The sequence below is a fragment of the Mus musculus genome, chromosome 8, assembly GCF_000001635.26.
Source record: "Mus musculus strain C57BL/6J chromosome 8, GRCm38.p6 C57BL/6J".
In the NCBI taxonomy this organism is placed as follows: domain Eukaryota; kingdom Metazoa; phylum Chordata; class Mammalia; order Rodentia; family Muridae; genus Mus; species Mus musculus.
In genome coordinates, this window is record NC_000074.6 from 72,054,483 (window position 1) to 72,080,884 (window position 26,402).

At 43.6% G+C, this 26,402-nt stretch overlaps 1 protein-coding gene and 1 pseudogene across 1 annotated transcript; both read left to right on the plus strand.

Moving 5' to 3' along the window:
- The first annotated feature begins 3,177 nt into the window (after window positions 1-3,177).
- On the plus strand, window positions 3,178-4,193 carry Olfr372 (olfactory receptor 372). The gene has a single exon (NM_207555.2). It carries the CDS (start codon window positions 3,200-3,202, stop codon window positions 4,142-4,144), a length of 945 nt encoding a protein of 314 aa, NP_997438.1. The 5' UTR covers window positions 3,178-3,199; the 3' UTR covers window positions 4,145-4,193.
- A 21,412-nt stretch (window positions 4,194-25,605) lies between these two features.
- On the plus strand, window positions 25,606-25,719 carry Gm51606 (annotated as a pseudogene).
- Window positions 25,720-26,402: the final 683 nt, after the last annotated feature.

Genomic DNA, 26,402 nt, shown 5'->3' on the forward strand with positions numbered 1-26,402 from the left:
ACTTCTTATTCAATTTATGAACTGAATTTATGTGCAAATTTGTGGTGAACTTTTTACCATGTGATCATGCACTCTGTAAGTCGGACAAGTGCTGAGGACAAAGACTGGAGACAGGCCTAGCTCCACTTTTCGTCCTGGGACTTCAACTAGAAGTAAAATACCAGAGACTGCAGCTTCTGGCCTCAGAACAACTCAGACAGACATGTCAGCTACACAAGCAAAGTGACTTAAACTTAAGATAGGTAAATGTTTTAGTATGATATTTTTAGGGTTAGGTAATGTACAACCTCATTGATGGGTGTCAGGATGCCCCATATGGGCTAAATTCCTGAGTCATGAATGATTAACCACAGGATTTGCTGCCCAGCACAGATGGCCTATCCTGAGATCAGATATCTCCCATTCATGTGTCTATCTTCAGGCTGTTCCTCAGGTGAGGGATTTTATTGTCTTGTTCCTGGACTTTGGGGTCTGCTGCTGGAACAGATGGCTTATGGCCTAGTTTCTAAGTAGAGACAAAATGGGATGAATAGACCCACTTAACCTTCAATGGTTAGAAGTTATGAAGATCAGCTTCAAAAGAAACAAGACAGATGTGAAGAGAGGAGGGCAGCTGAGTAGAGGGCCCATCCTCTGTGTATGCAGGTCAGAAGACAGCTTGCAGGAGTTAGCTCTTTCCTACCACCATGCTGTCCTCAGGACTTAAACTGAAGTTGTTGGGGACATGGAGCACTAATAATGAAGAAAGGATCACCAAAATCAGAAATAAAACAAAAGCCATTTTATTCACCACAGGAAAATACTTCTAGACAGTTAGGGTTGAGGTCAGGGTTGGAGCTGACACAATGACCTTGGAAAGGTTCAACCAGTCTCCTTTTAAAGCATAAACCCAGGAGCAGATGTTCAGGGGATAATAAAGAAGGAATTGGAAAGTCAAGGGTTAGTTCTTGATCCCCAAGTATATCACATGGTAGGATGCCAGTACAGTCTCAGGCTACTCTAAGACAGCATCTCATCTCAATGTTCATGGTGCTCACACAGCCCAACTGGTTTCACTGAAACTGAAAGAATGTAGGGCTTGTGCAGTAAGATGGGGGTGGCAGAGCCTGGGATTGCTCTGGGCTCTTCAAAGTCACCAAATTGCCACCAGGTATCTCCACCCTCTGATCCATCTCACTTGGCCCTTGCCAAAGCTTTATTATTTACTTATTTTATTTTATTTTAAGTCACATGTATGTGTGACAGTGTGTGTGTGTGTGTGTGTGTGTGTGTGTGTGTGTGTGTGTGTGTGTGTGTGTGTGTGAATGCTTTCAGAGGCCAAACTTGCAAAGGCCAGAGGTGTCTGATTCCCTAAACTAGAGATAAGAGTGATTGTGACTCACTTGGCATGGGTTCTTGGAACCAAACTTAGGTCTTCTGGAAGAGCAACACATGCCCTTACTGAGCCATCCCTCCAGCCCTGAACCAAGTGTTTTTGATGAAGTTCAGCAAAGTTGTGTTAGAGAAAAGCAAGTCAGATAGTCTGGACAGTATCCATAGTAACAGGCATGGGGACCTGGGTGCCTGATTATCTCCAGGCTCAGATCCTGATGTCTAAAGTTTCCCAAATCCTATGGATACATGCAGAGCAGGTGTCTGTTTGGTGCTCCAAAGCCAGCCTGTCTGTGTTTCTAGATGTGTCCCAATCAACTACAATAGCTGCATCTTCCACACAGACATGCTCAGCACTAGAGGTGAGAATCAGGAACACTACTGCAAGATGCTCTGAGCTCAAGGGGAGGGGAGGTTGAGGGACAGATGGCCACACATTCAACATAGCACTGCCTGCTCTGAGCTAGCTGCAGGCTGGGAGATGGCTCTGTCAGAAAAGAAAGACATGCAAGCATGAGCACCTGTCTTCAATCCTAGTGGAAGAGATAAAGACTATTCCAGGTTGTTCTCTGGCCACCATATATGCATGGGCATACAGCAGAGAGAGGCAGTGAAAACAAGCATACTTACAGATGCTTATAATCCCAGCTCTGTAGAGGCTGAGGCTCCCCAGCCACTTGGCTTGCTAAGCAGCCAGCCTAGCCTTCCTTGCATGCTCCAAGCCAGGGAGAGACCTGTCTCAAAAATGAAGATAGACAGTACAGAACCTAAGGAACAGCACCAAAGACCAACATCTAGCCTACACACACACTCAGACACACACACACACACACACACACACATACATACATACATACATACATACACACACATGTACATACATACATACATACATACATACATACATACATACACACATACACACATACATACGTACATGTACATACATAGACACACACATACACATAGACACACAGAGATATACACAAAAATATACACATATACATACATACATACAAGCACACATATACAAACAACAAAAAAGAAAATCAAAACAAACTAAAGAAAAAACCAAAAATTATCAATCAAATATGCACAAACAAACATGCAGTATGTCTGAGTTGAACAACTACTTCATACACACATATATTCAAACATACGCACATATACATACACAGAAAACCCCATACATATGTACAAATATATGCACACACAAACACACACATGCATACACACATACATACCTATGTACATACACATACAGATACACACACTCAAAAGAAGCCTAACAGTCAGATATTGTGTCTCCCTGCAAACACACCCAGAAACAGTCCATCCCAAATATCCATTCCTTACTGTTCTTGATTTTCAGATCCCTCTGCCGAGGATATGGAAAAAGTCTTTCTTCACAGTCCCAGACATTTCTTGATGGACCTTTATCCTTGTGTGTCATCTTGACCTCTTCAAAGTCCCATACCTGCACCAGGGTGTCTGGGGAGCTGTGTGCTCTGATCTTTCACCAGAGCTGTCCTATGCTCTCTAGCTTAACCACAGACTTCAACTGTAGATGCTGGCTGGTTGCACTTGCCTGAGAGATATCAGAAATAGAACACCAGGGTAGAATTCTCCTTGCTCTGATAACTGGAGGATTTCAGGCAAGGATCCTCCCCTGAGCCACGACTCCAGCTCCTCCTCCAGCCGCTCACTGATAGGAGCCTGGATTTATTCATACGTTTTTATAGGAGGCCACCAAACAGTTGCAATGTGATGTACAATTATCCCAGTAGGACCCTACCGAATCTTCTGTAGACAGTGATGCGCCTGGGGGATGGGGACTTCAAATGTGTCATCAAATTCAGATTTCATCCTCATGGGGCTCTTCAGCTACACAGGGCCCCATCTTGTCTTGTTCTTCCTCATGGCCACCGTGTTCATCATTGGCCTGCTAGGCAACACCACCCTGCTTTTTCTGATTGCCACAGACTCCAGGCTCCACACACCCATGTACTTCCTGCTCAGCCAACTCTCACTTCTGGATGTCGGCTTCCCACTGGTTACCATCCCCAAAGTGGTGGCTGAGTTCCTGCAAGGACAGAATGTCATAAGCTTTGGGGGATGTGCCACTCAGATGTTCTTCCTCATGCTCATGGGTGTCTCTGAGGGTGTCCTTCTGTCCCTCATGTCTTATGACCGCTACGTGGCCGTATGCCACCCCCTGCATTACCAGGTGCTCATGAGAAACCAAGTGTGTCTGGTGATGGTGGGTGCATCCTGGTTCTCAGGTGCCTTGGTGGCATCCATCCAGACCTCCATCACCCTGCAGTTCCCTTACTGTGCCTCACACACCGTGGACCACTTCTTCTGTGAGCTGCCAGCTCTCCTCAAGCTGTCATGTGCAGACACATCAGCCTATGAGTTGGCGCTCTCCATCTCTGGGGTGCTGATCTTACTGCTACCCCTGTCTCTCATCTTCATTTCCTACGGCCACGTTCTGGGAGCTGTACTGCACATGCGGTCAGCTGAAGCTAGACACAAGGCTTTCACCACGTGCTCCTCACATGTGACTGTAGTGGGTCTCTTTTATGGGGCAGCTGTATTCATGTACATGGTCCCAGGCAGCTACCACAGCCCAAAACAGGATAACGTTGTATCCCTTTTCTATAGCCTCATCACCCCTACCCTCAACCCCCTCATCTACAGCTTGAGAAACAGAGAAGTTCGAATGTCCTTGGTCAAGGTTATGGGCAGGTCTGATTTCAGGGTGAAGCGATGATGTCCTTCGATCCTGGTTTTCCCTAGGAGCCTCCTTTATGGCTGGGCACATGCAGGGTTTGAGGCAACTGGCCAGCTGCCTCCTCCAGGATGCAACTCTCATTTCTGTGTGCATTTTTAAAAAACTAGAAATTATACCCCAGCTTAGAGTGGATGCATGTCTTCCCTGCACTAGCACAAGGGAGACCAAGGCAGGAAGTTTACCTCAAGCTTTCAGCCAGCATGGGATACATAACAAGACCTTGCCTCAAAAATAAAATACTTTTTAAATAGGGGAAGGGCAGATGTTTTGGTTGTTTAGAGCACCTGCTGCCCTTCCAGAAACCCTAAGTTTGGTTCCCAGCACCCATGTCTCACGGCTCACAACTGCCTGTAACTCTAGCTCAAGGAGAGCAAATGCCCTCCTCTGGCCTTCTTGGGCACCCACACACATATGGCATATACACAGAGTTATAGAAGAAATGTTCTGTAAATTATTTAAATAAGAGAGCAGGTTTTCTAGACTGGGCATGTTGGAACATGCCTATCATTGGGGAGGTAGAGGCAGGAGGATCAAGATTTCACAGTTGGCCTTCAGAGATGCCTGCTGCCCTTAAGTGCTTGCTGCATAAGCCAGAGACTTGGGTTCAGATTCCCAGAGCCACATGCAATATCAGCCTCCAAAGGCACAGACAGGATCCCAGAAAGATGGCTAGCTAGACTAGCCACCTGAGTTTTACTGAGAGACCTTGACTCAAAGGATTAGATGACTTCAGCCTCTGGCCTCCACATGTGCATGCATCCACACACACAAAAACATGCATACACACATGAAAAGTAGAGAAAATGATGATTAATACAAATTTAAAAGTAATTCAAGGAGGCCCAGGTGGTGGATCTCAGCACTTGAGAGACAGTCATGTTCTGTGAGTTTAAGGCCACCCTGGTTTACCGAGGAAGTTCCAGGACAACTAGGGTTACACATAGAAACCCTATCTAAAAAGAACAAACCAAAAAAGGTAATTAAAGGTCATTTTTATTAAATGAATAAGTCAAGGGAAGTCAAGGGGCTTATTAAATTGAACCCAACTTAGGCTACATGATATTATTTCTTAAAAAAAAAAAGCCATTGATTGCCACACCCACTCCAATGAAGACTGCGTGACAGGCCTAAAGGCTTGGAGGTAGTCCTAAGAAAAAGAGTTTCACTGAAACTCAGTCTCCTGAAACCTTGGCACAAATGCTACAAACCTGTCCCTGCATTAGTCACTGTGTGGACCTGTGTGCTTTCTTTCAGTATTGTTTTATTATAGGTGCCTCTAAGGAATGATTTTACTAATACCTAAATCAGGTTGAACTCTACTGCTTGGCCTTTACCAATGTCCTAGGCAGTCCTTGAGATGACCCAGGGCTTGGAATTTGGTAAGAATGTCATTCATCCAGATGAAATGCCCCAGTGCTGACAGTTAGCAATCAGGCATCTCAGTTTGCCAGATGGGAGCTAGAAATCTCAGGGCAAGCTTAACAAAGTAAACTTAGAATTCTCATTACAGACATGAATGGCAGCCTACATTACATAATAGTAGAAAGAAGATGGGTTGTGGTTTTAGGAGGAACTGAAGTATTATTCATGAAAGGGTTAGTAGAACAGAACTCCCCTGGTGCATGTTTTTCACTAGGCCCAGAAAAATTGCATAATTAGGTATTTACTACAGAACCTCTGGTGGTGGGTTTAACAATAGACTAGCATTGCATCAGACCTTTCACCTTGCTCCTGTGAATAGCTGATTTTAGATAGGGATGTTCCTATCTCAGTTATAAACACTGCCTGGATCCTGACAGCTTTTTATGTATGTATTTTCTTTGTTTTGTATACAGAACCATTATGCATCTTGATGTGCCTTGGCTGATGTATCACCTAGCTTTCCTGTTTTTCTTTGGTATTATAAGTCTGGTGCTCACTTTGAGGAATTACATTCAGATGCAGCACTTTCTCTGGTGTTCATGTCTGTTTGTCACTTTTCGCTGACTTCCTGCCCACCTGAGACCCTGATTCTCCCATGGATGGAAGGCCTGACTGAGTCTATGGCATTGTTATAGAAACAGAAAGTAAACAGAAGCAGCTACCTATAGCCCAGACTGAACATTTTTGCACAGCCTGGGAGGGACTGTTATCTGATGATTTCCTCCAACTGGAACATCACTTTCTAGAGGAAGAATGCAGGCCCATATCACTCAGGAAATAAATAAAACTTACAAGTCTCAGGAAACTCTTCAAATTTACAGGATTTACAAGGTCCCTTCCTCAAGGGTATCAACCAGTAAGAACCTCGAGGGTGGAGACTCTGGGGTGGAGCTGCCTGCAACTTGTGCAGCTTTTGTGAGTTGTCATCCATCCTATGATGAGCTTTGGTAGTTCTCTTTGAGTCACCCTAATAGACTTACTGGTTCTTTAAGCCATAATGGGTAGAGTAATCTCTTTGGTCTGTGGTCAGTGCCTGTCCAAAATAAACAAACCTTTATTTGCTTTTCTCCATGATAATCAGAGACAATAGGAGTCCCAGAGGCAAAGGTGTGGCTAATATCTCAGCAAAATGGTAAACACTAGGACCTTCAGAACAGCTGCTAAGGCTGTGGAAAAGAACTCTAAAAATATGAGTTCAAAAATATATAATTTCTCAATTATGCAAAATATAAGGATGCAATATGAATTATATAAGAGGCTAGATAGAAAAAAAAGGGACAAGCCAGGTGTGGTGGTGTACAACTTTAATCCCAGCACTTGGGAGGCAGAGGAAGGCAGATTTCTGAGTTTGAGGCCAGCCTGGTCTATAGAGTGACTTCCAGGACAGCCAGGACTATACAGAGAAACCCTGTCTCAGAAAAACCAAAAGAAAAAAATAAAAGAAAGGGAAAAAAGAAAAAAAGGGACAGATGAACACTATGAACACTAGAACACTATGAGGAAAGTCGTCAGAAAGATACTAAGGAAGGAAATAAAGAGATTTTGGGAGTAGCGATCACAGTTCAGGGTGGGCCTGCAACAAAACAAGGTTAGGCCCAGGTGTGAGAGAAATGATAATTTCAGGATGGGGTCCCACCCAGCTAGTTTATCATCTGTGCTTAACTGAGGCAGACACGGGGCTGGAGAGATGGCTCAGTGGGTAAAAATACTGACTGCTCTTCCAGGGTTCCTGAGTTCAATGCCCGGCAACCACATGGTGGCTCACAACCATCTGTAATGAGATCTGATGTCCTCTCCTGGTGTGTTTGAAAACAGCTACAGTGTACTCATATACATAAAACAAATAAACCTTAAAAAACAAAAAAACAAAAAACAAAAATACAGGGCCGAGAGTGGCGGCACACACCTTTAATCCCAGCACTTGGGAGGCAGAGGCAAGCAGATTTCTGAGTTCAAGGCCAGCCTGGTCTACAAAGTGAGTTCGAGGACAGCCAGGGCTACATAGAGAAACCCTGTCTCGAAAAACCAAAAAAAAAGAAAAAAGAAAGAAGAAAATGTGTGCTTGCTGACTCCTAAGAATTAAGTGGCTGGGGTCTCGGGATGCTGATTCCTAGGATCATCAAAAGTGAACCTGGAGTAAATGACTGGGTTGATCTGTAAAATAAAAGATTAGGCTTATGCTCTGCAGAAGAGCTATCCAGAGAGAACTGCTTGGAGAACTATCTTGAGCAGAACATAGAGAACCCCAGCTGTCTGGAGCTCTCTAGAGAAAGCAGGCTGGAGAGATGTCTTGAGCAGCTTGAACGCACAATTTAACTTCAAGTCGTTTCTTTTGCCACTTTCAGACACTCTTCCTCAGAACCTCTTTTCAAGTCAAGGCTAGTCCTTGGCAAAAATCTAAATACATTTGTTTGTAAATTACTTATTACTTTATTTATTTAGTCTGTGACCAGAAGACAACTTAAAGTAGTCAGTTCTTTCTTCCCACTATGTTGATCCCAAGGATCAAAATCAAGACAGCCTTGATGGTAAGCACCTTTGCCTGGTGTTCTCAAATGCTCAACTTCATGAAAGTGCAAGGAAAGTGGGTGAAAAGACACAGGTACATGGTCCTGTTTAGTTTCTGTTAACTTGACACAGCTAGGGGCATCTGAGAGGAAGGAACCACAGTTGAGAAAACGCATCCAAAAGATGCACAAGCCTGGGGGGCGGGGGTTCTTAATTGATGATTGATGTGGGAAGACCATACCGATCATGGACTGGTGGTCCTGGGTATGATAAGAAGAGAGCAGGCTGAGCAAATCAGGGGGAGCAAGCTAGTAAGCCGCACCCCTCCATGACCTTTCCATGAGCTCCTACCTCCAGGTTTCTCCTTTGAAGTGTGATTCGGGATATGTAAACCAAATGAATCCTTTTCTCCCCAAGTTCCTTTGGGTCATGGTGTTCTAATTATAGCATTAGAAGCAAACTAAGCAACTAGATGGACCCAACCAGACAGAAAAAGAAACATTACCTATGGTCATTGAAGCCAGAAGTGAATGTCCACACCAGTCTTCTAAGCCCTGAAGTGGCTTAAGGCAGGGATGTGGAAAGTTCTAAGACAGCCTAAGCTACCTAGCTAGACCTTACCTACAACAAAACATAATCAGGCAATCCTGCCATGGTGGCACAGCTGTCATTCCACAACCAAGGAGGTTGAAGCAGGAGAATAGTCAGGCCAGGCCAGCCCAAGCTGTCTAGTGATATCCTGTCTCACAGAGTAGCAGGATAGAAGAGATTTCTGCAATATGACATGAACACACTGGCATTGCCTTGAACCATGACTCCATAAAATCTTGACTAATTTGAAAATGATTGTAGCTAGGTATGTGTGATCCATGGAAGAGTGTTTTCCTGGCATGTCTTCTAATCTCCTGTGCCAGTAGTCAGAACATATTTTAGCAAAGTGATGGTGCTAGCACTCTATCCATAAAGAAGAGCGGGTCTGGCAAAGGCTAAAATCACTCCACTAACTCTCTGAAACTGCCAGTATGTGGGCACGTAAGAAAACCTAAAAGAAGCTGGGCGTGGTGGCACATGCCTTTAATCCCAGCACTCTGGAGGCAGAGGCAGGCAGATTTCTGAGTTCCAGGACAGCCAGGGCTATACAGAGAAACCCTGTCTCGAAAAACAAGAAGAAGAAGAAGAAGAAGGAGAAGGAGAAGGAGAAGGAGAAGGAGAAGGAGAAGGAGAAGGAGAAGGAGAAGGAGAAGGAGAAGGAGAAGGAGAAGGAGAAGGAGAAGGAGAAGGAGAAGGAGAAGGAGAAGGAGAAGGAGGAGAAGGAGAAGGAGAAGGAGAAGGAGAAGGAGAAGGAGAAGGAGAAGAAGAAGAAGAAGAAGAAGAAGAAGAAGAAGAAGAAGAAGAAGAAGAAGAAGAAGAAGAAGAAGAAGAAGAAGAAGAAGAAGAAGAAGAAGAACCAAATACTCACAGGAGTAAATATGGAGACAAAGTGTGGAGCAGAGACTGAAGGAAAAGCTATCCAGAGACTGCCCCCACCTGGGGATCCATCCCATATACAGCCACCAAACCCATATACAGACACTATTGTGGGTGCCAGGAAGTGCTTGCTCCTGGAAGCCTGATATGACTGTCTCCTGAGAGGCTCTGCCAGAGCTTGACAAATACAGAGACAGATGCTCATAGCTAATCATTGGACTGAGCTCAGGGTTCCCCGATGTAGGAGTTGGAGAAGGAACTGAAGGAGCTGAGGGGTGTTGCAGCCCCATGGAGGGAGAAACAGTGTCAACAGGCCAGATCCCCCAGAGCTCCCAGGGACTGGACCACCAACCAAAAAATATACATGGAGGGACCTATGACGCTGGCCACATATGTGGCAGAGGATGGCCTTGTTGGACATTGCCAGGAGCCATGGCCTCAATCATAGCCTTGTGGGAAAATTGTAGCTTACATAAACAGCCCTGAGAGAACATTTGTGGTCAAAACAGGAAGAATATTTGTGGTTGAAGAGGGCACTATGACCGTTGATTCCAGAAACTGAAGGCCACCTGGCCTTCGGAGAGCCCCCAGGCTCTTTCCCCCTCCCTTGAAGCTTCCTCTTGCTTATGCTTATATTGCCACCTCTGAGTAAAGTTTTTCATAGCTTGATCAGGCAATTGTCTTGCTCTCATTGTTTGTGTCTCTTGACCCTCTCACTCTCTCTCACCTAACCTAGGTCCCTGTTGATTATCCCTGCAGGTCAGGGCAGGACATCTGTAGAAGGAGAGGCCCTTAGGCCTGAGGGTGTGTGATGCCCCAGGGTAAGGGAATGCCAGGGTGGGAAGACAGGAGGGGGTGGGTGGGAGAGCACCCTCACAGAGGCAGGGTGGAGGATTTTCGTAGGGGAGACCTGAAAAAGGGAAAGTATTTGATTGGTACTTGTTAAGAAGTAAAGTGTCAGCTTGTAACCTGGAGGTCTAGATTTGTTGGGGAATAACCAGGAAACTGGTGTTAGATGCAGGTCTTGTTGGGGGGTAACCTGGAAACTGGTGCTAGGTACCAACCTGTTAGTTAACTTGAGTTCAACCTTAAGTCAGGTTCTCTAGGATTGAGTCTAAACACAAAAGATATGGTCTCTCAGTTGGACAGGTGTATGGTGTGGCACCAAACAGCACAAAAGCCACTTCATCGTGTGTCTCTGGCACATGCTAAGGTCATCAATGTGCAGGATCAGGAAGACCAGGATGGAAAGCAAGGCCTGGCTCCACACTGAAGCCTTGAGAGGCTGTGGCTGTGACTGAGGACCTCATTAGGCAGCATTCATCAACTGTGGCTGCAGATTCCAGGGCCCAATGGCAGAAGGGGACAAGGAAGTTGGAAGCTGGGCTTGTCCTTATGGGAGTTTCTGCTATAAGGGACATATGGCTCCTCGACCCACAGGCAAATGGCACAAGCCAAGCTTATAGAACATCCCCAAGAGAAAACCAGGAGGTGGGAATAGAGAGGACTGGAGCTTCTCACCTCTCCTTTCACCCAGCAGACAAGGACATCAACAACTGCAGTCTGTCCCAGGAGACCAGCCTCTGGCCCATTACCCCTGAACCTCAGTCTTCATAGCTGGAATACAGGTCTCTAAAGCTCTCCAGGGCTTTTCAAAAATTCTATTAGACAAATCTAGGCCCAAATCTAGGGTTGGGGCACAGCTCAATAGGTTAAGTGTTTGCCTTATAAGCATGAAACCCTGTGACCCCTGGACCCCTGAATTCCCAGGACCCCTGGAAAATACTGGGCCTGAACCATCAAGGTGGTTGAGCAGGTAAAGCCGCGTGACCTCAAGCCTGAATTCAAGCCTGGGATCTAGGAGGGTAAGAGCATGACCTTCACATGTTCATAACGTGCACACCAAGTCTTAATATGTAACCTCCCCCCCCCCCTCAGCCTGAAACCTGGCTTCTCAGGTTTCACTGTTAGCAGGAAGAGAGCATCGGGGTGGACCCTGCCACCCTATCATTCTGCAACTCCCACTGCTGCTACCTGCCGCCTAGCTGTTCCAGAGCCAAACACATGGTCACCTGCAACTGGACTCCAAGGATGATTTGGCGGGTATGGACCCCTTCCCCCTTCTTCATAACCTGGTGCACCAAATAGTAAAATTGAGCTTTGATCAGAACCTTGTCTTAGCTCCGTTCCTTTTCTTGTCCCTCTAGTTCCCTTTCTTTCAGCTCGAGTCTGCCACTTCAGCCATACCCCATTCCTCGAGAGCCACTGGATGGCATGCAACATTAATAATAATTTTTTTTTAAAAAACTGGCATGGCTACCTAAGAATTGAGACATAAAGGTGGATGGATCCTTGAGGCTCAGTGGCCAGCCAGCTTACAATACCTGAAGAACTCCAGATCAGTGAGAGATCCTGATTCAAAACATAAGACTGACACCCACACATATGCACACTCATGCACCTGCATACACTGTATACATATACGTATTCCTATACATATGCACACAAAACCTATCATATCAATACATATCACAGGGGTGTCTGGCAATCCTCTTACCTCAGCCTGAGTACTGTGATTAGAGTCATGTGCACCATCATGCCTGGCTCCTGGGGTCTCTGTAGACTAACATTCATGCTGTTTGCCTTTAAAAACCTCACCTCTCTCTTCCTCTGAGATCATTCACTGGAACTGAGTCCAAGCTGGCTACACAAATGCAAGCAAGTAGCTACCCTCTGTGTCTCTTCTCTTCCTTAAAATGGGGAGGTGGGGTTATACCTGCTTCAGTGAGCTATTTGAGCTCCTACAATGTCCATGGCCTGCAGCTTTGGACTCAGAACACAGAATCTGACATATAAGATCCCTGTCGTCATGGTGCTTATGTCTGATGGGGGAAGCCAACAGGTAACAGCACAGTCAGATGGTGGAGCCTTTCAAAGGAATTAGCATAGCAAAGACCTACTAGAATGAAGGACTGTACAGGACACAGTGATAGGGGAAAGGGACAAGCAGTGACCTCAGACAGAAACCTGAGTCACACAGAGGTACACACTGTCTAAGGTTGCAGCCAAATTGGCATCAGATCAGCAGGCAGACCAGCTGAAACACACCTACATGCCTACTGCACCCTTCCCCTGCAGAGCTGAGATAAACAGTGTGTAGTAACTTCCTGTGGTAAGGGAAGTGGAGAGGGAAGGAGAAGCAGCCAAGCAACAAACCACACTGCAGCACCCCAGGTAAGGCCAGAGTGCCTCTTGCTTTCCCTAGCCCCCTGCAGTAAGGCTGAGAGTGATCCACCAGGCCAGAGGCTAGTTCAGAGCTAGACCTGCAGCAGGAAGCACCCATATCCTACATGGCAGGGATTCCAGGGATCATATGAATGGCCTCATCAGTCTCACTGTTCCTTTTTCCTCAAAGATCACAAAGTCATCATTTGGGGCTGACAAAATGGCTCAGTGGATAAGGGCACTTGGCACCAAACCTAGCAACCTGTGTTCAGTCCCTGAGACCCACACGGTGAGGAGCAAACTGTCTCCCACACGATGTCCTCTGTCTCCACATGTGATATGACACATGCACACATGCATACATACATACATATGATTTTTTTAATTAGTCTTGGTTTTGTCCACATCCTGGGGCTTCTCTGCATCCACAGTGTCATGTCCCAACCATGAGCATGGTCTCAATTTGTGGGTTTCCATTCATGTCTCTAAAGAGCTTTTTTTAAGAGCCCATAAGCTTTTTAAAGCTTCCTTAAGATTTATCATGTGGGGCCTCCACAAGGTAAGTGACAGAGCAATATGGAGAAATCTCCCCTCACTGTGGATCCCAGGAATGGAAGGAACTCAGGTTGTCAGGTTTGACAAGCACCTTTAGCTGTTGAGCTATCACCAGACCAAATTGGTTGCTTTCCAAATGATAAAAACATCTGTTGGGGTTTTTGTTCTTGGGATAGGGCCTCATGAAACCCAGATAGTCTGAACTCCTGAATCTCTAATCTCAGCCTCACAGTTTCCAGCATGACAGAAGTGTGTGTGTGGCCACACCTGTCAGTCTCTGTCCTGACTGTAATGAAGACAGCAACAGTGTCTGTCATGGTTTGGTGTCTGCAGACAGGATGGATCCCCAGGTGGGGCAGGCCCCAGATGGCCCTTCCTTCAGTCTCTGCTCCATTTTTTTTGTCCCTGTTCTTCCTTTGGACAGGAAATTTTCTGGGTTAAAAATTTTGAGATGGGTGTGTGGCCCCATCCCTTGACCAGGGGGAGCATGCCTATCTACTATAGGTGGTCTCAACAGGTTCTATCATCCCTTCTCTGCTAAAATCATCCCCGTTGGGTACTGGAAGCCTCTCATTTTCCTGGCATCTGAGACCCTCCAATGGCTAACCCCGTTACCTCATCCTCCCTGCTTCATATTTTTATTCAATTTCCTGGCCATCTGTGCCTCTCTCCTGTCCCCTCCAGTATTTGATACTGATCCCCTTATTTCCTCCCCTCATCTCTCCTTCCCAGGTCCCCCCTGATATGTTAGAATGGTGGATGAAACCACAACAGCATGCTAGGCCAAAGCAGTTCCAACTGGAAGAGGTTTTGTTGGAAGGGAGAGACTAAGAAGTAGCAGAGAGAGAAGAGGGAGAAAGAGACCTAGGAGAAAGAAAGAGAGAGAGTGAGGAAGGGGCATTATCCTTATTTATATGGAAAATGACCTAACCCAAGTAAGGGTGGGAGGTGAGCCAAGTGAATTCTGGGAATATGGTGGCCATTGTCTTGGCAAACAGTCTGCAGCTCACAGGTAATACTGTTGCCTCATAAGTTTGGAATGTCCGGATTCTAACACCCCCTCACTCCACCTCCTGTGATAATCCATTTCCCCCTCAATGCAGGACTGAAGCATCCACACCCTGGCCTTCCTTTCTCCAAGGTTCCATAGAGTCTGTGGGTTGTATCATGGGCATTGTAAGTTTGGGGGTTAATATCTACTTATCAGTGAGTGCATACCATGTGTTTTCATTTGTATCTGGGTTACCTCACTCAGGATGATATTTTCTAGTTCCATTCACTTGCCTGTGACTATCATGAAGTCATTGTTTTAGCTGAGTAGTACTCCATTGTGTAAATGTACCACATTTTCTGTATCCATTCTTCTGCTGAAGGACATCTGGGCTGTCTCCAACTTCTGGCTTTTATGAATAAGGCTACTATAAATATAGTGGAGCATATGTCCTTGTTGTATGTTGGAGCATCTTTTGGGTATATGCCCAGGAGTGGTATAGCTGGGTCTTCAGGTAGAACTATTTCCATGTATCTAAGGAACCGACAGAGTGGTTGTATCAGCTTGTAATCCCACCAACAATGGAGGAGTGTTCCTCTTTCTCCACATCCTTGCCAACATCTGCTTTCACTAGAATTTTTGATCTTAGCCATTCTGACTAGTTTGTGGTGGAATCTCAAGGTCGTTTTGATTTGCATTTCTCTGATGACTAAGGATGTTGAACATTTCTTTCAGTGCTTCTCAGCCATGTAAGATTCCTCAGTTGAGAATTCTCTGTTTAGCTCGGTACCCTATTTTTAAATATGGTTATTTGATTCTCTGGAGCCTAAGCTTATGGAGTTCTTTGGATATTAACCCTCTACTGGATGCAGGGTTGGTAAAGATCTTTTCCCAATCTGTTGACTGCTGTTTTGTCCTATTGACAGTGTCCTTTGCCTTACAGAAGCTTTGCAATTTTATGAGGTCCCATTTGTCGATTGTTGATCTTAGAGCACAAGCCATTGGTGTTCTGTTCAGGAAAATTTGCCCTGTGCCCATGTGTGTCCAAGGCTCTTTCCCACTCTCTCTTCTATTAGTTTCCATGTATCTGGTTTTATGTGGAGGTCTTTGATCCACTTGGACATGAGCTTTATACAAAGAGATAACAATGGATCAATTTGCATTCTTCTACATGCTAACCGCCAGTTGAACCAGCATCATTTTTTGAAAATGCTTTTTTTCCACTGGATGGTTTTAGCTCCTTTGTCAAAGATCAAGTGACCATAAATGTGTGTGTTCATTTCCGGGTCTTCAGTTCTATTCCATTGACTTCCTGCCTGTCTCTGTACCAATAGGCATGCAGTTTTTATCACTATTACTCTTTAGTACAGCTTGAGGTTAAGACTTGAAGTTCTTATCATACATATCTTTCACTTCTTTGGCTAGAGTCACACCAAGATATTTTATATTGTTTGTGACTATCATGAAGGGTGTCATTTCTCTAATTTCTTTCTCAGCCCATTTATACTTTGAGTAGAGGAAGGCTACTGATTTGTTAGAGTTAATTTTATATCCAGACACTTTGCCGAAGTTGTTTATCAGCTGTAGAAGCTCTCTGGTAGAATTTTTGGGGTTGCTTATGTATACTATCATATCATCTGCAAATAGTGATATCTTGACTTCCCAATTTGTATCCCTTTTATCTCCTTTTGCTGTCTAATTGCTCAGACTAGAACTCCCAGTACTATATTGAATAGGTAGGGAGAGAGTGGGCAGCCTTGTCTTGTCCCTAATTTTAATAAAATTGCTTTGAGTTTCTCTCCACCTATTTTGATGTTGGCTTGGTTTGCTGTTCATTGCTTTTATTATATTTAGGTATGGACCTTGAATTCCTGATTCCTCCAATATTTTTTACATTAAGGTGTGTTGTATTTTGTCAAAGGCCTTTTCAGCATCTATTGAGATGATCATGTGGTTTTTTTATTTGAGTTTGTTTATATGGTGGATTACATTGATGGATTTCAGTGTATGAACCATCCCTGCATTCCTGAGATGAAGCCCACTTGATCATGAAAGATTGCTTTGATGTGTTCTTGGATTCAGTTTTTGATAATTTTATTGTATATCTTTGCATCAATATTCAAAAGGAAAATTGGTTTCTTTCTTTATTGGATCTTTTTGTGGTTTAGGTATCAGTGTAACTGTGGCTTCATAGAATGAAATGAGTAGTGTTCTTTCTGTTTCTATTTTGTGGAATATTTGAGAAGTATTGGTATTAGGTATTCTTTGAGGTCTGATAGAATTCTGCACTAAACCCATCTGACCCTGGGCTTTTTTTACTTGGGAGACTTCTAATGACTGCTTCTATTTCCTTAGGGGTTATGGGACTGTTTATATGGTTTATCTGATCCTAATTTAACTTTGGTACTTGATATTTGTCTAGAAAATCACCCATTTCATCTAGATTTTCCAGTTTTGTTTGGATATAGATTTTGTAGTAGAATCTGATTTTTTTTTAATTTCCTCAGTTTCTGTTGTTATTTGTCCCTTTTCATTTCTGATTTTGTTATTTTGGATACTGTCTCTGTGCCCTCTAGTTAGTTTGGTTAAGGGTTTATCTATCTTGTTGATAGTCTCAAAGAACCAGCTCCTGGTTTTGTTGATTCTTTGTATACTACTTCTTTTTGTTTCTACTTGGTTGATTTCAGCCCTGAGTTTGATAATTTCCTGCTGTCTATTCCTCTTGGGTATATTTGCTTCTTTTTATTCTAGAGCTTTGGGGGTGTGCTGACAAGCTGCTAGTGTAAGCTCTCCCCATATTCTTTTGGAGGCACTTAAACTTATGAGTTTTCCTCTTACCACTGATTTCATTGTGTCCCACAAGTTTGGGTATGATGTGTCTTCATTTTCATTAAATTCTAAAGTCTTTAATTTCTTTATTTATTTCTTCCCTAACCAAGTTATCATTTAGCAGATATTTGTTCAGCTTCCAGGTGTATGTGGACCTTCTGTTATTTTTGTTATTGAAGACCAGCTTTAGTCCGTTTTGGTCCAATAGAATATATGGGATTAATTCAATGTTCTTATATCTGTTGAGGTTTGTTTTGTGCCTGATTATATGGTCAATTTTTGAGAAGGTACCATGAGGTGCTGAGAAGAAGGTATATTCTTTTGTTTTAGGATGGAATGTTATGGAGACATGTGTTAAGTCCATTTAGTTCATAACTTCTGTTAGTTTCACTCTGTCTCTTTTTAGTTCCTGTTTCAATGATCTGTCTGTTGGTGAGAATGGGATGTTGAAATCTCCTACTATTATTGTGTGAGGTTCAATGTGTGCTTTGAGCTTCAGTAATGTTTCTTTTACAAATGTGGGTGCCCCTGCATTTGGGGCATAGATTTTCAGAATTGAGAGTTCACCTTGGTGGATGTTTCCTTTGATGAGTTATCTAGTGTCCTTATTCATCCTTTTTGATAACTTTTGTTTGAAAGTCTATTTTATTGGATATTAGAATGGCTACTCCAGCTTGTTTCTTGAGACCATTTGCTTAGAAATTTTTTTCGCAGTCTTCTACTTTGAGTTAGTGTCTGTCTTTGTCGCTGAGGTGTGTTTCCTGTATGTTGGGTCCTGTTTAATTATCCAGTCTGATAGCCTATGTGTTTTATTGGGGAATTGAGTCCATTGATGTTGAGAGATACTAGGGACCAATGATTGTTGCTTCCTGTTATTTTTGTTGCTAGAGGTAGAATTATGTTTGTGTGTTTCTCTTCATCTGGGTTTGTTGTGAAAAGATTAATCTCTTGCTTTTTCATGTGTATACTTTCCCTCCTGATGTTAGATTTTTCCTTCTATTATCCTCATTAGGGCTGGTTTAGTGGAAAGATACTGTTTAAATTTGGTTTTGTCTTGGAATACCTTGGTTTCTCTATATATGGTAATTGAGAGTTTTGCTGGGTAGCTGGGCTGGCATTTGTGTTCTTTTAGGGTCTGTAAGACATCTTCCCAAGATCTTCTGGCTTTTATAGTCTCTAATGAGAGGTCTGGTGTAATTCTGATAGGTCTGCCTTTATGTGTTACTTGACCTTTTCCCTTGGTGCTTTTAATATTCTATCTTTGTTTAGTTCATTTGGCGTTTTGGTTATTATATGTCAGGAGGAGTTTCTTTTCTGGTCCAGTCTATTTGGAGTTCTGTAGGTTTCTTGTATGTCCATGGGCATCTCTTTCTTTAGCTTAGGTAAGTTTTCTCTGTAATTTTTTGAAGATATTTTTTGGCCCTCTGAGTTGGGAACTTTCACTCTCTTCTATACCTATTAACCTTAGGTTCAGTCTTTTCCCTGTATCCTGGATTTCTTGAAACTTTTGAGTTAGGAACTTTTTGCTTTTTGCATTTTCATTGGTTGTTGCATTGATGCCTTCTATGGTATCTTCTAGGACTGAGATTCTCTCTTCTATTTCTTGTATTCTGTTGATGATGCTTGCATCAGTGACTTCTGATCTCTTTTCTAGGGTTTCCATTTCCAGGGTTCTCTCCCTTTGTGCTTTCTTTAATGTGTTTCTATTTCCATTTTTAGATTCTAGATGGTTTTGTTCAATTCCTTCACCTGTTTGATTGTGTTTTCTTGTATTTCTTTAGGGGACTTGTGTGTTTCCTCTTTAAGGGCTTCTACTTGTTTTCCTGTGTTCTCCTGTATTTCTTTAAGGGAGTTATTTATGTCTTTCTTAAAGTCCTTTATTGAAAGACCCACAATGGGAGGACTCCCCCACGTACTGAGTCATGAGAGGCGACACCCCAAATCACTCACAAGAAACGGTCTTGATGCAAACTGCAAGAGGTTTATTCAGGAAAGACCAGTGTACTGGGGATGACTCGTATCCCACGCAGTGGTAGAGGAGTCGACGACAACAAGCTGAAGGGGTAAGGGATTTATAAAGACACAAAACCCGCAAACACCTGGCATTGGGCTATAGAAAGGCAAAAACCTCAAACACCTGCCATCCTGGAACAATGGGGCTATTTTGGACACAGGTCTAGGGGCTTAAATAAATTTTTACTCTCTGTTAGGATCTTTTATTCCCCACTTCTTCTAGTTACTAGTTCTAATCTTAGAACTACACTTCAATCTCTTCTTCAAGGTTCTGCAGAGACTGGTACTGTTGTCTTAACACCAACAGCTGGACTGCACTAATCCTTTCTCTTACAAATGTCACTAACCTATTAAGAATCAGCGGGCCAAGCCAGGCATGGTGGCACACGCCTTTAATCCTAGCACTTGTAAGGCAGAGGCAGACCGATTTATGAGTTCGAGGCCGGCCTGGTCTACAACATGAGTTCCAGGACAGCCAGGGCTATACAGAGAAACCCTGTCTCAAAAAACCAAAAAAAAAAAAAAAAAAAAAAGTCTCCTCTGGTGACCAGCCCACGTCAAATGTTGGCCACTCGGAAGCACAAAATGTCTGCCAAGGTCCCTTCTTGATTTCCACTGAAAGGTTGTGGGCCCTCAACCTAACTTCAGTCCAGTGATCTAATGTTAATCTTAGGGGCATTGTCACAGTCTGCCCCATCTTCCAAGTCACAAAAAACACAAAACAGACACAAGAGATACACACACAAAGACTGACAAATATACAAAACCAATCCAAGGATGCATAAGGTAGGGCTCATCCTCACCCCAGTCCCAGTCGGACTCCTGGAGTCCTTCCCCTCACTCAGAGGCATCCTGCAGAGTGGCAGTCGGTGATCCTATCACGTCTGCCGATCACACTCATCTAGAGACTCGGATCTCTGTCTCCCATGAGATGTTGTGACTGCAAAAAGAAACTTCCAAACTTCGCCTGCACACAGAAACAGTTTCAGACAAGAAATCTCACCTCCAAGTGGGTCTTCAGAGATGAGGGTAGTCATGCTATTCCACACAAGACACAGATAAACAAACCAACACAACAAGCACACGTTCATTTCAGAAAACAGAAAATAGACACTCAGAACAGAGACACTGGCTGGCACGCACATATTCCAGAGGGGATCGCCGTATGTCCAAGTTGATTCTCAGATGTGAGGGGTGGTCGCGTTTTCCAGCCCATGCACCAAATGAAAGACCCACAATGTGAGGACTCCCCCACGTTCTGACTCAGGAGAGGCGACACTCCAAATCACTCACAAGAGGTTTATTCAAGAAAGACCAATGCACTGGGGACGACTCGTATCCCACGCAGGGGTAGAGGATCTTTTATTATCATCTTCATGAGGTGAGAATTTAGATCTGAATTTTGCTTTCTAGGTGTGTTGGGGTATCCAGGACTTTCTATCGTGGGAGAACTAGATTCTGATGTTGCCAAGTAGTATTGTTTTCCATTGCTTATGTGCTTGCACTTGCCTCTCACCATCTGGTTAATTCTGGTGTTAATTGGCCTCACTAACTCTGACTGGAGCCTCTCCCTCCTGTGACCCTGTGATCCTGTGGTCCTGTGATTCTGGGAATTAGAGCTGAAATTGGGGTGTGGGCTGAGTGGGCTGGGATCTAGAGTAGAGGTTCTGCTCCCAGCACAGGTGCAAACCAGAACGAAACAGACTTGCGATGATCATTTTTCATTTCCTGTTTAAATGATTTTGAAATGCCTTTAATACATATTTGTCTATGGACCAGCAAAGTGTCTCAGACTGTAAAGGTGCTTGCTGACAAGCTGGCAGCACAAGTCAATCCCTAAAACTAATGGTAGAAGGAAAGAATGCCGCCCAGTTGTCCTCTGACTCCCACAATTGCACTGTTATGTGTGCACACCCACGTTCACACATACAGACACAAATCAATAAATATAAACAAAGTTTTAAAAACATTAAAAAATATGTGTGTGAGTGTTTGTACATTTTGTTGATTGCATTTATAATATCTCCATCACAGAGGCTGCAGTGATGTCTTGGTGGTTGCAAGTGCTTGCAGCTGTTGTGAAGGACCTGAGCCTGATTCCTAGCACCCATATCAGGTGGTTGACAACCACCTCTAGCTCCAGTTTTAGAAGATATGACGTCCTCTTTTGACTTCCAAAGGAATCTGCACATTGGTATTATCTACTCACAGAGACACAGACATTTACACAAGCATAAAAATAAGATCTTAACTAGACATGGTGCAGCATGCCTTTAAACCAGCACTCAGGAGGCAGAGGCAAGCAGATCTGTAACTTTAATTTTTCCAAAACCTATTTGTAATGATGGTCCTCAAATACTTTAACCTCCCTTGTGGCCAATCACCACAAGAGACATTGGAAAAGAAAGAATACGGGGGGAAGTGGACATGTTTAGAAATAGTTCTTTGGAGAAACTCCCATCTGGGTTGTCTGGAACTCAACAGTTCAGTTCACAGGTCATCAATAGCAGCAGCTAGATCCCCTCTCAAACACTTCATAGATACACCAGCAGTACAGTTTGGTAGAATCAGGTTGGGCAACAGGAATCAGCAGCAGTGGCACAACCTAGCAGAGACAGCCAGGCCTCAGCCTCGGCACTAGTCAGCAGGAGGGACCAGGAAGGGTGCGAGAAGTTCTTGTCTGTGCCTCTCTCAGCAAAGTGAAGATCAGCAAGACTAAAGACCCACAAGCATTGCACAGGTCTCTATAACCAAGCCAAGCTCAGCCCCCATCACTGTCCATCGAGTCCTTTTTATACCCTCCAAACTTCATGTGTCCTCCACGTGTCTTGCCTCAATACCTGTGTCTATCTCAGCTGACATCACTCTGCCAATCAGCCCGAGTCCACGGAAGCAGCAGGAAACTGCAGCACACCACCAGAAGTTTTTTGGTGCATTTCTGTCTATGGAGTCCAACAAATGCAGCTACACAATATAAGGCAGACCAATACATGCAAGTCAGTAGCAAAGAATTTCTCATCATGTGTTCTTTCATGTGCTTGTCTGCTTCCTTTGTGAGTTGGCCTTAGCCTTTCACCTGTGTCCATTTCAGGAAAACACTGTGTGTTTGTTTACCCAAGCAAAACACCATCCAACACAACTGACCTTTAAGTTTCCACCTCACAGATCTCTGCAATTCCAAGGCCGGCTTGGACAACACAGAGTTACAGACCAGCCAAAGATACATAGTGAGACCCTATCTCAAAAAAAAGGAGTAATTTTTCTATTTTATCGACATTTCTACACTTATTTGTATGACTTTCCATCTTTTTTATGCCTTGTCATTGTCTGTGGTTGAGGGTCCTGACATGGACCAGCTGTATTGTCTCATTTTCATTTTCCTCAGATATTATATAAATCTTATTAAGATTTTAAAATATTGCAATATGGAACTGTTAGATGCCATTGTTTATCCCAAAATTTGTTTTATATTTTACCATTGTTCCCCTTTATTTCTCGTTCTGTACTGGGAATCAGATCCAGGATCTCAATGTGCTAGCCAAGCCCTCTTCCACTGAGCCTGGTCCCCATACCTCTTGACTTTATGCTTCCTCTTTTGCTTATTATTTTAAGACAGGGTCTATTTTAGTCATATATTCTGTTGCTGTGATAAAAACACCATGACAAAAAAAAAAAAAAAACAAGTTGGGGAGGAAAGGGTTTATTGAGCTTACATTTCCAGATCATAGTCCTTCAGTGGAGGAAGCCAGGACAGGAACCTGGAGGCAGGAGCTAAGGCCATGGAAGGGTGCTGCTCACAGGCTTGCTCCCTGTGGCTTGTTTAGCCTAATTTTTTTTCATTAATTTATTTATTTTACATCTTGACCACAGTTTCCCCCTCCCTCCTCTCCCCCCAGTTCCTCCCCACCTCCTTCTCTTCCCTACTCCTACCCACTCTTCCTCTGTTTCTCTTCAGAAAAGGGCACACCTTCCGTGCATATCAACCAGCCATGGCATATCAACTTGTAGTAGGACTAGGCACATCCTCTTCTATTAAGGCTGAACAAGGCAACCTAGTAGATGGAAAGGGCCCCAAAGACAGGTAGCAGAGTCAGAGACAGCCCCTGCTCCTGCTGTTCACAAAAAACTAAGCACGTCCATAACATATGTGCACAGAACCTAAGTCAGTCCCATGGAGGCTCCCTGTTGGTAGTTCATTCTCTATGAGTCCATATGGGCTCAGATTGATGGATTCTGTGGGTTTTCTTCTGGTGTCTTTTACCCCTCTGTCTCCTACAATCCTTCCTCCTCTGTTCCACAGGATTCCCCAAGCTCTGCCTAATGTTTGACTGTGGGTCTCTGCATTTGTTTCTATCAGTTGCTGGGTGAAACCTCTCTGATGGCAATTGGGTTGGACACTAATCTAAGTATAGCAGAATATCATTAGGCTTTAAGTTATTGACTTTTTTGTTGTTGATGTTTTGCCAGTCTTGTTTGGTTCTATCCTAGGTCCCTGGGTTATCCAGCCTTTAGCTTCTGGACATCCAGGCAATACCAGGGGGGTGGGATCCCGGTTGTGGCATGGGTCTTGAGCTGGACCAGTCATTGGTTAGCCCCTCCCTCAACCTCTGTTCCACCTTTACTCCCGAACATCCTATAAGCAGTATAAATTGTAGGTCAAAATAGTGGCTGGGTTGAAGTCCCAGTCCTTCCACTTAAAATCTTGACCAGTTCAGGTTCCATGTCCCTCACTGTTGGGAGTTTTAGCTAGGGTCACCCTCATAGATTCTTGGCAGTTCCCATTGCTCTAAGTTTCTAGCTCATCCCAGAGATGTTCCCTGATTCAGTTGTCTCTCCAGTACTCTCTCACTGTCCTCCTCCCACCTGATCCCTCCTGTTCCCATCCCCCATCAATCAGTAATGCCTATCTATTCCCTTTCTCAGTGAGATTCACACATGCCCCTTTAGCCCTACTTGTTGCTTAGTTTCTTTGAGTCTGTGGACTATAACTTGGTTATCCTTTACTAATGTCCACTTAGAAGTGAGTACATACCGTGTTTGTCTTTGTGGTCCTGGGTTACCTCACTCAAGATGCCATTTTCTAGTTCTATCCATTTATCTGCAAAATGCATGATGTCCTAGTGGATGCCTAGGTTTTATTGCTGTTATGCAGAGGCTGCCCAGAGCTTTTGAGATGGAAAACACTGTAGGGAGACTCCTGCCAGTCCATGTGCTGACCTTAAGAGTTTCAAGAATGCCCAGCCTCATAAGCAAGAGAGTTCCAGGGAAGAACTCCTTAAGGGAAGAATCTTAGGGAAGTTAAATAGGTGTCCCTGAACTTTCTGTAGGCATTCTGGTGGCTTTGCCTCCAAAGCACTGCATGATGATAATGTTGCCAGTAGGTTGCATATACTGAGTGAGAGCACCAAGGTACAGTAGCCCTACATTTTTATGCCATTTCTGCTATCTCAAATGGAAGGGAGCCAGGCATGGTGGCACACGCCTTTAATCCCAGCACTTGGGAGGCAGAGGCAGGCAGATTTCTGAGTTCGAGGCCAGTCTGGTGTACAAAGTAAGTTCCAGGAAAGCCAACGCTACACAGAGAAACTCTGTCTCGAGGAAAAAAAAAAAAGAAGAAGAAGAAGAAAAAAAGAAGGGGAAAAAAACAGGGGGCCAAGTGAGAACTCGTGGACACACAGCTATGTTGTATCCATCCATTTTGTGAAGGTCTTTAAGAGTTCCTGGTAGAAGCTTTGGGGTCATTTATGTATACTATCATATTGTCAGCATTTGACTTCTGCCTTTCTAATTTGTAGCCCCTTGATCTCCTTTAGTTGTCATATTACTCTAGCTAGAACTGTTGGAGTCTGCCAAAAGACCCTCACTCACAAAAACCACAAAGACTGACATCGCTGCAAACTGCAAGAGGTTTTTTGTTGATCCAACACATTGGGGACCCCCCCTCAGCATGCAGGCAAGAGGAGAGACCCTGAACAAACAAAGAACACACTTTTTATACCTTATAAGGGGCAGATTTCGGCAACAGAGCTAGCTGGCTTATTCTCATTGGTGTAGCAAGTAACCCTTTCAGGCATTGGTTGGTTTACATGGGGTGACTACCTTTGGCCTAGTGACTCACTCTGCCTGACCTTATGGTTTTTCTCAGAATTTAGTGGGAGGTGGGGCAGGAGAATTTTTCTGAGAACTGTTATTTGTGTTATAGTTATTTTGTTTTGGCAGCTGTAGACTTGGTCTGGTCATTTTGACTGCTAAAACTATACAGTTTGGAAAGTCCCTTCAGAGGGGGGAAGTGGCTAGGTGGTCTTGAATTTATTTTTGGATTCTACAGAACTTTAAGTACTATATTGAATATATATGGAGCAGGTGGGCAGCCTTGTCCCTGATTTTAGTGGAACTGCTTCAAGTCTCTCTTCATTTAATTTAATGTTGGATCACTTCTTAGTATTTTGGCTAAGATCAAGTGTAGTATCTGTTCTTATCAGTTTAATTTATTGTTGATTGTTTGCTTGATGTAAATTGTCTTTATTAAGTTTAGGTACATGCCTTGTATCCTTTATCTCTCCCAGACTTTTAGCATGAAGGAGTGTAGGATTTTGTCAAAGGTATTTTCAGCATCTAATCAGATAATCATGTGGGGGTTTTTTTCTTTCAGTTTGTTTACATGGTATATAAATTTACAGATTTTCATATGTTGGACCATTCCTTGATCTCTGGGATGAAGCCTAATTGATCATGGTAGATGATGTCTTTGATGTGTTCTTTGATTCAGTTTGTGAGTATTTTATTGAGTATTTTTACATATATGTTCATGAGGGAAACTGATCTGAAATTTTGTTTGGTCTTTGTGTGGTTTAGGTATTAGGGTGACTGTGATCTGATAAAATTAATTTTGCAGTGTTCCTCTGTTTCTATTTTGTGGAATAGTTTGAGGAGCGTTGGTATTAGCTTTTCTTTGAAAGCCTGGTAGAATTCCCAGATAAAACTATCTGGCTTGGGCTCTTTTTGGTTAGGAGACTTTTAATGATTGCTCCTATTTCTTTATTGGTTATGGGACTATTTAAATTGTCTGCCTGATTTTGATTTAACTTTGGTAAGTGGTATCTATCAAGAAAATCATCCTTTTTAAAAAGAATTTCCAGTTTTGTAGAGTATAAGCTTTTGAAGTAAGACCTAAAAATTCTTTGGATTTCTTCAGTGTCTGTTGATATGTCTCCCTTTTCATTTCTG